The sequence below is a fragment of the Aethalodelphis obliquidens genome, unplaced genomic scaffold (genome assembly GCF_003676395.1).
Source record: "Aethalodelphis obliquidens isolate GAN/ISIS:26980383/991018 unplaced genomic scaffold, ASM367639v1 scaffold10, whole genome shotgun sequence".
Lineage (NCBI taxonomy): Eukaryota > Metazoa > Chordata > Mammalia > Artiodactyla > Delphinidae > Aethalodelphis > Aethalodelphis obliquidens.
In genome coordinates this window covers 10,147,343-10,159,653 of record NW_020837954.1, presented here as the reverse complement: position 1 = coordinate 10,159,653, position 12,311 = coordinate 10,147,343, and the positions used below count along the sequence as shown (strand labels likewise).

General features: G+C 39.4%; 1 protein-coding gene across 1 annotated transcript in view; it reads right to left on the bottom strand.

Moving 5' to 3' along the window:
• Positions 1–12,311, bottom strand: part of NPAS3 (neuronal PAS domain protein 3) — a 609,463-nt gene that overhangs the window by 243,357 nt on the left and 353,795 nt on the right. The window contains exon 4 of the mRNA XM_027111729.1: positions 4,266–4,355. Coding sequence (XP_026967530.1) covers positions 4,266–4,355 — 90 coding nt within the window. The remainder of the gene's footprint in view (positions 1–4,265; positions 4,356–12,311) is intronic.

Below are 12,311 nucleotides of genomic sequence, written 5' to 3'. Positions count from 1 at the left end.
TCTGTGTTGAACATTAAAAATGCTCAGCATCAGTTGGATAAAGTATTGGATTTAGACAATGTCTACTGTAAGAAACTGGGTGTCAGGTGATATAAAAACTACAACTACCATGCTGGGTATCTAGTTGTTAAAAACAGGGTATACGCTGTTAGAACATAATTGACTGTTACTGGAATACTGGGAAGTTGGTTGTTAAAACACTGGCCATCACTGAGAGAAGCCCAGGCATTCTGAACATTGTGCAACTGTTATTTTTTTTTTTAACTTTTTATTTTATATTGGAGTATAGCTGATTAACAATGTTGTGATAGTTTCAGGTACACAGCAAAGCGATTCAGCCATACATTCCTTATTTTTGATGGTTGGCTATGTTTCTCTTTTTGCTTTGGTTGCCAGGAAGCTCATAGGGAATTTTGACACTTTATCAGACCATTTATATCCCTTCTTATAAGCCTTTATTGTGTTCTCCTACTACGAGGTAACAGATTACCTACTTTTATCTTTTTTTCCCTTAGACCCTAGTTCTATTTTGCCATTACTTTTTATTGTATATGTTTATGTAAGCTATTTCCTTTTTGGAAAGAGGAGGCTATAAACCAACAAATAACTATTTCTGTAAGCTTTAAATCCTCTATGGAAGTAGAAATGCTTTTTATTTACCATATAAAGTGTCTTTTGGATTCTTTGGCGATTGAGCCGCTTAACACATTGGAAGAGGTTTCATAAAAGCTGGCTACCATCATGCCGCATTTTCAGTATTAGGGAAACCACTCTGTTTTCTTTGTTCAGTTTTACTTTTGCCTATTCCATTTTAAGTAAAGAGCAGAGTTGTCCTTAGCAGCTCTGGACACCATCACCAGATATAAAAAGTCATTTAATCTCCATGCAAAGCAAACTCAGCAATGATATTTGGGTTTCTTCCTTTAAGATAAGGTCTCATAATGAGTACCTAGGAGTCATTTGCACCCAGGGATGCAAGTCAACAGTGCATTTTTCTACAACCTGAAACCATATCTTGGGTGTTAAATGATTATGCCTGGCAAAGTCAAAGGGCTGCTGAAGATGTATCATCATAGAACGCTTCATTCCTATCATCATGACAATATGAAAATATCTTAGAGAAAATAAGTGGCAAGCACGCATCCTAGACACCCGGAGTTCCACCCAGTAAAAACCTGCTCTGGTTGTCTCTGTATTCATGCTACACAACTGAGCTGGGTAGAAGCTTCTCTACTGAGGTTTCTCATGAGCCAAAAAAGACTCCTAATTCTTTGAGAACATAAGCCGTTTCAAAGCCACCATATTTATTTACATGTTGAACGAAAATAAAACTGAGAAAGATACATCTTGAGAGTTACAAATGCAGACGCGGCTATGCTCTAACAAAATGACACGTTTGCAGTATTCTTCAACAATTTCACTGGATACGATGATACAATTACACATTTTCTTGATTTAATGGCACTGTTTAAAAAGGTAAGAAGGGACAATAACTATATAGATTGCTTATCACTGTCTAGAATTTGATGGAAGAACCACTGAGTCAAAGTTGTAGGACAAAAGCAGAGTGTTTGGTTTGCACTTAATTAAGGATGTGTGTGTGTGTGTAAAAGATTAAGGAGGTACTTAATTGAATAACTTTGAGTACACTTACACTGTATGTCACCAGTGAGCAGCCCATACCCCATAATTGAAAGAGGGCACTGAAGAAACTTGGGAAGAGTTATGTCTCAGGACCCCCAACTACCTTTTTAGAACTTAGAACATTAATTGGGTTGGAAAACCTTTCCCAAAGTTTTAGCATAGATTTTCCCCCTCATTCTTTAGGCATTTCAAAACACACCATGCCCTATCAAATTATTTCCATGTTAACCCAGAACTATTTCTAAATTTGTTTAGAACTCCAAATACACTCATTGGTGTATGCAAAAATCACTTTGTAGTGATTTACCCTTCATCATTTCAGTTGCATAACGCCTTCAGATGAAGACTTCTGTCCCGTACCACGCGGCCTCTACCTGCGCATTGGACCCTTTGGGCGACACTGGACACAACCTCCACAGAGGGCAACAGCCCATTGTGGCCAGCGTCTACCCCTGGGCGAGTCAAGACGCTGACTATTGATATGCACTTTACAACCCATCCCATGCAAAGGTGGGGAAGGACTGCACGGAAGTTGCCAGCTACTCTACCATGTCTGCACAGCTGCTTTATTCTATGGAAACCTCAATGATTTGCCTCAGATTTTAGGAAAAGACTGACTTGACGCCACAGTAGAGAAGCAGTGGAATCTATTGCTTTTTAAGGAGAAACCAGCACAGGGTTAAAGCCAAATTTTTCTTGAACAGATGATATTTCAGATGGCCACACTATTCCAGATGCATCAATTTCCTTGAAAATCCAATCCATATATGTGCATATGCTGTGCTGGCAGGAGGACTGACTGAAATGGCCAAGACCCAAGAGCTAATATTCTTTTGGCCAGAATAATGCAATTATTATTTTCCTAGCTATCACTCTAAGCACACAGAGCCATCTGTTATGCAAAGCAAACGTACACATCTCAATTACGGAAAATGCAGTTGCCTTGACAGAATTTGCATTACAGCACTAACCAGGGCTGTAAAATGTGTTTTGAGCGAGTATATAATGGATGCTTTTCGGGAGTTCCCTAATTAGCATTTACCTGCTTAAACTAATTATTCATCCTTCTTCTTCACTGGCTTATTAAACTTTGTTGGATAGTCTGCACAGAACAGATGAATACGGGCATTGCGGAACAACAAACAGTGGGGTTTCCAGTTCTGTACAGTATTAATATGGTGGCGCACCAATTTCAACACTGGAGATTCTCAATTCTAGGTCCCAAACAGATTAAGACAAGGCTTACAGTCTATTAAAAGCCATTAGAAAACCAGAGATTTCAACAAGACGCAAGAATACTAATATCGAGTTGACGGTAGCCCAGCTTCTATCGTTTGGTTTGCTCAAGTTTACATAAAATAGAATTGCTAGATACACTACAGCCAATAGCTTGCATGTCCTTAAAGGAAGAGTTAATGGCCCCCTGCTTGGATTCTCAAAAGCAAATAATTAAATTTGGCAGTGTTTCTCCTCCTCCCCCAACCCTCCTCGAATGCCAGATATGTCTCTCTATTATTTCCCAATGTCTTTCTTGATTTATAGCTATTACCCAGCAAACTCACTAACGGCCAAAACGTTCCAACCATGCTGGCTGCCTCCTTAGAGCAGTGCCAACTCTCAGAAGCCGTGAGTTTAGGGTGCGTCCTGCCTAAGAGGAGAGAGACAAATCTTATCTCCATCTTTAGCTCAAAGGGGAAACTGAATGAGAAGTAGATTATCCAGCTTGGCAGATCATCACATACATACAAAATCCCTCCCACCGAGGCTGTGTTTTTCTCGTGCCAAACCACCAGATGAAAAGGGTCGAGCTCAGCCAATCACCTGTGTGGGCACAGATACCCAGATGTTTAGCCTTTTTACGGAGAAAACATCTGGATAATTAGTGGAACTGCAAACTTTTCTTCAGGGTATTTTGGCATTCTGTAGCTGCAGCCTGTGTCTGGGAATCCAACGAAAGTCAAATTTTTGTGTTCCAGGGGAATCTCAAGAACTGACATCTAGGATTTTTTCCCTTGCCCCATCTGCCTCCATCTTCTTTTCTTTTCACCTCTGACAGACACATGTGGGTAATTAAACCGCAAATAATGAAAGATTATCCTACTTTATGAAATTGTCTTTCCGCATTAGGAAATATTTGCAAAGGCAGCAAAATACGTCCTTGCAGGAACCCTCCCTGCAACACATTTTAATGGTCTCTTTCAGCATTTCTTGACTCCAAATGACTCCCTGTCATTGTGTCAGCTCCCAGGACAATGCAGGGGCCTCCATAAACATCCAGTAATAGGACACAAGGGAAGCACTATTAGTGTGTCCCTCTCCTACCGGGCACAGAGGTTTCCAAGTTCAAAACAACCAAGGGAAGAAACTTCACTTGTTCTCAATAAATTAATAATGATCCTTGGGGGGTGGGGAGGGGGACTAAAGTTTTGAGCACAGGTTGATTCTGAACATTCCGAACTGACATACAAGTTTCTCATTGACTTCGTGATCAGAGTCAGGTAGAGCCATTTAAAAAATAAATTGGGTAATTCACGCTAAAGAGAGTATCTGCTGAAGAAGGAAAGGCATGAGGCTGAAGGAGCCTTCACAGCTGCTGTCAAGAATCAAATTGTCTTACTTACTTGCGAGAGGCCTAGGTAGATGGAGACTGTTTCAGAAATGTACAAAAATTTTCCTTCTTGATTTAGTGCAAATACAAAGCCATCCAGGGACTGCAGAAAAAAATAAATATATAAATAGGTTAATAAGTATACATCGTGGGGATTTAGTTAATAAGGCATCTGATGCAAAGCAACACATAACCAAATTTAAGACCACGTTTTCCTTCATGTTTCACACAATCCTAAGACCTTTACTGCATTATACACGAACAAATGAAAGGTCTGAATTAAGACCACAAGCTCTCCCTTATTCCAGGAACTTCCTTATGTCTCTGTCGTTTTGATCAAGATGCATTACATTTATACATAAAATCAAGTCATGTTGATTTTATGAGATGTTGACTTCATCTTTTTGGATTCAGTAGTGACTGAGATTAAATCAGCATGATTATTATATAGCTGAACAGGAATGAAAATTGTCATGGAATAAGAGAAAAAAAAGAGTTCTTATATGAAGAGTAAGTAAAATCGCCACTTGAGCTCCTATGGACATCAATAATTTGCTAATTAATAGAGGATTATTCTCTCCTCACTCCCAGTGCTTATTGTGTTAGAACAAATAGGGCAAGTCAATATATTATGGGTGAATGTTTACAGGCTGAAGCCTTACAAACTGTAATCCTTGTTTTGAAAAACTCTGTATTAAAGTTTTATTTGATAGATCTAGTTTCTACTACAACTCCTGAGGTGGAAAGAAAAGAAGAAGAGGGGGTGGGGGAGGAGGACGAAGGATGCTGCACATCATCTGTAACTCCTGAAACCTTAGTCCACTTTTCAAAGGGAGGGCTTCATTTTCAGTTTGATGAATGGTGCAAATCATCATGGACTCCAACTGCAAGATACCACTTAAATTGAGAAGAGATTTGTTTTCAAATTCTTGCAATCCAAGTGCATTTTATATGTTCCATCATCCTCCTGTCTTGTGTTTTGCTTTATTCATTTATTTTTAACCAGGTAGGTTGCACAAGTATTGCTTGCCCCAAAAAAGAAGTTTTAAAGATTAGTGGTATTTACAAAGGAATTTGGAAATACAGGGAATCCTCACTGGGAACAAGGTATGGGGCAACATTAAACTAATGTCATAATTTTTAAATATAGAAAGGTGGAAGAAGCATGTAAAATCCAGGTAGAAAAATACACTGCCTCAAATCTCAGGAATAATTTCAGCCTCTTGAAATACTGAACTTTTTCAGAGTTATATATGCATAACATACATATATATGTATTTAATATATATGTATATATTAAATACATGTATTTACATATATGTATGTATCGCTATGGGAATATGTGTTTGTGTGCGTGTGCATGAAATTTGGATTCCATGCTTCCTGATCTATTTTCACAGCCCCACCGGTCAGAAACTATGGGTAGCACCCAACCACCTCCTCTGATTTAGTGGCTTCTGAAAACAATTCAAAAGTCACATTGTATTCCTCCACATAAAAGCAAATTACACGATAGACAAGGTTTTGGTCAAGACAGTACAACAATAAGAGCTTACATTTATTAATTAGCTTACATTTATTATGTACTAAGCAGTTTGCATGTATTGTCTCTTTTAATTTTCACAAGCACCATTTGAGGTAATTATATTATTATCCACATTTTACATACAAGGAAATTGAGGCTTAGCGAAGTTAGGCAATATGCCTGACCCCAGCAAGTGATGAAGTTACGATTCAAACTCATGAATGAGACAGTCAGACTCATTCACTATACTGCCTTGCCTTCCACTAAAAATAAAGATCCTCTACTTGATACGAGTACATTAATGAAAAGATAAATCGGATAGCATTTCTGAAGTTAAAATATTTGTATTAAGAGGCAGCCTATAACTTCTTAAAAACCATCCCTTGTTTTTGAATGATTTGTTCCAATGATAGAATCCTACCATCAGGAGACAAATGAGAAATGGGATGACAAGAGAGTTCATAAGTCACTTCCACAAGAGGTCACCTGGTTACCTTTGCTCTGTAATATCTCCCTGGAAGCATCTAGAGGACAGGGAACAAAACACTGTCTAAGAGAACTGCATTCCTTATCTTTGACAAAACTGTCAAACCCTCTGGAGCCTTGTGGGAGCCCAACTTTCAAGCTGCAGGTGTGGTGCAATGGGAGCTTACTTGGAACCCAAAGTGCAAAAGGATAGAAGTTTCCTTTGCAGAAGTTTGGGAAGCATCTCATTTCGACACGTCTTCACCTCAAGCAAGACATCTCCTAAGAATGACTCATGAGGATTAAGACTCCCTCTTCTGACCTTCCCCAGGGAGAGAAGGGCTTGGTTAGGTTTTCCATTCAACCTAAGAGTCATGGTCTGGTATATAATCACAGAGAGCTGTGTAAGCCATCTTCTCAAACCCTAAAATGCCACTATCAGATTAGAGGGACACACAGAGAGAGATCACAAGGGAACTTCTATGAGGACAAGTGACAATCAGAAAGCTAAATGAGAGCAGAAGAAAGGATTAATGGAGATGGCACAGAGATGACCCCCTGTAGTCTAAACTCTCATTTTTCAAGTGAGGAAATGTCAGCACAGAGAGGCTAAGTGGCTGGGTAAGACCATACAGCCAGCTAGTGGCAGAGCCAGGATTAAATATGCCGCCTCCCATAGGATTATTAAAGCACTGATGACATTGTATCATCCTGGTCGGCTTATTCAACTCCCAAGGAGACTGAATTTCTCCACAGCGAGGCAATGTCTTATTTATCTCTAGCCAACACTTAACAATTGTTCAACTAAGACTTAGTAAATCCAATTCTACCTCCAAGCCCAAAGCTCCTTCCCTCACATCACACGTGCTAGAATTGAGTACGAGAAATGCTAATTATTTCCTCCAAGAGTTCTCTTTATGGAGCTATTAGATTAGTTGCAGATTCTGATGCCACAGATGTCTAACATAGTCTGGGATAGCTCCTGACATTTGGAAGATCAGAGTTAGACTGGATCCTTTCATAGTCTTCCAAAATACCCAGTGCTATTCATTTGCCACTGAAACACATCCTTTACTTTCTCACTGAAAGGGATTATGATTTTTTTTTGAAAGTAGGTTCATATCTCATGTATTTACTAAAATACTAGAGGAAGTTTGGGCACCATAGCAGGGAAGAGGAATATCTGGAGGCTAAACATCTGATACTATTAAGCAGTGGCAATCTAAGAACTGGCCAGTTTTGTTTGGCAAAAACAGAAGCTTCGACACATGCTCCAATTTCCTGGTGAGATTAAAATGAGGCTCTGTCTACATGACTCAAAACATCCAGTCCATTCAATTAAAAATAGCCAGTCTGGTGGGGGGAAGAAACAACTAGTCAGGTTAGTTGTTTGTCATTGCAAAGATAAACAAAACAAGTTAGTTAACCATACTGTTCACTTTTATGCTTATCATTTCAGTCAATTATATCTATAGTATGAGATGAAGATCAATAACTCGGTTATAATTACATTTCAAATAAAGAATGAATATGAAACCAGGTCTCCAGCAGGTTGGCAAGGTCGCTCTTCGCGTAGCCATTACCTTCTGATTCAGGGTCATCCCTGTCTATAGTTAGCTGTATTTTGCTGCTTAGAAAAATTTTAAGAGTAGCATCAATATTGGTTTAATGTGGGTGTCTTAATTTTAAAAGGTGGGAGGAGGAAGGAAACATTCAATTAGTTAGTCTTGGGAACCAAATACGATTAATCTTAAAGTTTGGTGGAAATTTAAAAAATTTTGGGTCAAGAAACTGCTATATACTGAGCTGTTTCAATCACTGCAGGCTACCTTTTAATTTTTTTTTTTTTTAAACTGCCCACTGTTTTCAACAGGCGCCAATTAAGATTCTGGGGTCAAAGGGTTAATTACATCTTCTTACTCAGTATGTAGAATTTTCTGATTATTAACTAAGGTTGGATTAAGATGAAAAAGAATCTACACAAATGTTAATGCTAGTCCCTCCTTGAGAAGATTTATTCTAAAGCCACGCTGAAATCTATCTGCTTTCCTCAAAGCAGATGGAGAAAAAAATCTTAGAAGAAACAGTAAAACAGACATTTCCAAGGCATGCGAGTGTCTGATTCATCAAGACAGCGTTCTTATTACTAAAACCAGTTCTTAGCCATCTCGACAGGGCTGTTGGGAGATTTTCTTTGTCACAACCCAGTAAGTCTACGAGGTATGTGTGCAGCAATAAGGCTTGGATACAGAAGTCAGGAGCTATAACATCTCTGAATAATAACGCCTGTAATTATAATTTATATCCCCTGACATCAGTGTAACACATAAACTGTAAGGCACAGTTTCTTAACCCCAAAAGCTGAGTGCCTCTAACAGTATTTGTCAAATAATGAGGCTATTTCTTTCCAGGGTAGGAAACTAACTATAGCTTCATGATTGAAGGTATACTAATGTTTAATGCATTGTGCTAAATGGATTTATAGTCGTCAAAGTTGTTTTATCTCTGCTTTCTTTTTTTTCCCTGCATATTTCACTGCAGCCAAATTTCAGAGTGAAATCTTACTATCGTGCCCTTATAGAGACAATTCTCACGTGTAGGACTACTCTGAAATTAGTGGGTTTTTTCTACATTCCAATGTAGAAGAGGAAAAAAGAAATCACCCCAAACTCTTCTCCTATGACCTAACTCCAGTTAGAGTGAAGAATTACCAGTAGGCTAGGTTATTTTAATGACAGATTATTTTAAACTAAGCCTTCACCATCTGTTCCACCCCCTAATTATGAATGCAAAAAGAACATATTTCACAATTACATCAGTAAAAAAGTAAGATATACGTGATTTAAATGCAAGTGTGTGCTCCGTGTCCTATGCACTATGCATCTGCGATGTTCTTCTACTTCAGGCTTAGGTTGTAGAGAAAATACCCACCCGTGATAAAGTACAGAGTCTGACACACTCAACGTTCCCTCCAAACCCAGCGTTTTTCATTGTCATGACATAATTCTGTTAGGACAAGAGCAGAACGTGAATTTGAGCACAGTGCTTGCCAGCCATTAGATACGGGCATTCTATAACTGCTACAGTGGCTTTGCTGTTAACAAGGAGAGGCTGTGTGAGGAAATCCTTTCTGCAACCTGAGCAATGGGTGAGCATCATGAATATGTGAGCCTGCCCTTGAACCACGTATCTCCACCGTCATGAAAGAGTGAAGAAGCCAAGCGCAAAAGAAGCACGGTCTGGAAAGTGAGGATGGGGCTCCACTACTTATCTTTCCGCTCTGTTTTGGCAGCAGATAAAAGAGTTAGGAAAAAGCGTTTCTTACATTTTTTGGCCTTGCGATACAATAACACTTTGATCGAGCTCATTAAAATGCCATGTTGCCCTCTGATTGCACTCAGGAGGTGATGCTGTACTGCTCACGCACACACATGTGGACTCCCGGCAACCTCGAGGAGAGCCTGGGATGATGCCCAGAAGTGCCCACGTGTATCTGTTTATGGGGAAGAAAAAGTTTCCCAAATTTTGCCTTTGCAATCTGAGTTTTAACCATCAAGCACTGTGTAGAAACAAAAGCCTTATTCTTAGAAAGCATCTAAGTCAAGTATATTTTCTCAAAGTGGAGAAAAGCACACATCAATGGTTGGGCTTTTAGTTAACTCTCAGAAATCTCTCAGAGCTTTCTGGCTCCTGTGCCTTTTCTTTAGTCCCCTCACTGGCAATGAGTCAATAACATGAAGGATGATAGAACAGGTTCATATGACTATCACATACCCAAAGCTACATGTTCCCCAATCACAATGCTAAATTGGATTAATTCGGTCAAATCTGACTATTTTCCCTTTAAAAAAGGACTCCAGAACAACAAACCTTGACACTGCAAGACACCTTTCCTAAGAGTTTCCTAAAACACATAACTCCAAACATCTTAGGTGAGAAAACAGTGCAGAGAGACACAGATGGCCTCTCTTCAGTTCTTAGAGGAGAGGTACCAGAATAAAAGGGGAGATGTTGAGCTAGTGAAATGTTAAACATGAAAAGAACAAAGGCATCTGCTTTCTGAGCAAGGAGATCAGGTTTTGCTCCTGCTCATTAAAATTCCATTTCGTGGAAGCTGTGTATCAAAGTGCTGACCTTTTTTCTCTGGGATGCTAGTTCAAGCCGTACATCCAGCCTTGAGGAAGGTGGATTTCTTGATCTGAACATCCATCCAAATGGACAACAGGCTCTGGTATAAAGACAGGGTGCGGCATTTGGTAGAACCACACGTGTCTGTGTCTCTGAGCCACAGGGGACAACACGCAGACCCCACATTACCTGTGGCTTGTCCCAGGGGACTGGGACTCCACCTGAGGCAGAACTGACCATGTGCTCCTTCTGACTCAAGAAGAGGATCCCCACTAGCTATCCTAAGGCACAAATATCCACTGCAGCGTTAAAATGTCTCCTTTTTGTGTATGTGGTATATTAATTTATTGAAACATAGGCTTTTCAGAATGCAGGAGCGAATTCCTTATTGTGCATCCTTCTCTTTGAATTCAGAATTCTCTTTCAAGTTAAAGGCGGAATTCCCAGGTCGGCAGGAGTAATAGAAGCGCTATGTCGTATTGGTCCCGAAAGGCCTAAAAATGGTACTGCTTTGCTCTGGCTACACGTGGAGCTTGGCTCCAGGTGTCTTTCAAATTGTCTGAGTTATACAAAACAACACACACAAAAGAACAGATACTAATAACTGTTGGCATCCTGTGGATAACAGATGACTGTAAAATAGGGAATGGTCATAATACATACACACATATATAGATACACATATAATATATATCAAATATACTATGATATATCATACATAATATATATGATCATAGCATATTATATTATATGATGTCTTAAACCATGCTCAGTTCACTCAAATATTCACCAAAGAGGAGAGGGAAGGGAAGGAAACTAATATTTGTTAGGGAAATTATTTAGCCCAAATGTGAGCTGGGTATTATTTAATCCTACGTTACAGATAAGGAAACTGAGGCTCAGAGAAATTAAATACATCGCCCAATGTCACACATCAATACGTGGTAGATGTAAGAAAGAAGGAACTTCCTTTTCCTCCTGCTACAGGGACTACCAGGTGGGGACTTCAGTGGTTTCACACCCCATCACAGCTGCTAGGAATCTATGCTTCCTCTGGCATTTCTTTCCACATAAGTGAGTCTCACACTCCTCTTTTTGCAGTGTGATGCATTCAGAAAACACCTGTTGCACCAGGCCTTCCTATGCACCAGGCCTGTACTAGCTGAACGAAGACCAACTCATGAGTTATGTTCTTAAAGAAAATTCATCTGTGGGATCCAAGACTAAGAAAACGAGTAAAGTTGGAAATTAACTTTATAAAACAAAAAGCAGCAAGGCAAAGGCAGCTTAGGACACCCACCCTCCATACCTGATGGGTACTCTTGTCTGATATTACCAAGCTCCATACCTCTAATATGCTGTCTTTGGGTTGGAAAAGGCATGGATTAATGGAATTTGTACTTTTTAAGCTTTATTGAGATATAATTGACACATGAAATTGTAAAATATTTAAAGTATATATTGCGATGATTGGATATACATATACATTCCTCCCGTCTGGTTAATTAATACATCCATCACCTCACATATTTATCTTCCTGGAATTTGTAAATGTCCAGCCAAGAGACTACAGCCCTCAAGGAAATTCTCATGCCTTAGAGGAAGAGGCTAATGCCTAGAATAGAGAAGGGACCCCAGTTAATACATAACTGCTAGGAGAACCACACCTCCCAACGGGCGACTGCCAGGACAAGACTTGAGAACACACACCAGCAGGCCATGGAGCTGGCCAGCGCACTAACCCCATTTCCTGTCCCAAAGTTTTTCATTTAGACTCAGAGTTTTTTCCTTTCTACACTATTTTATATAGAAGTTCATGTGAAAATAAGATTGATTTTGTAGAAATTTATTTTATAGTCATGTTTGCCTAAAAGTACATCCTCAATGGTACAAGATAGACCCATATTGCTGTTTCTGTTACGGCTGATTATGACATGAACC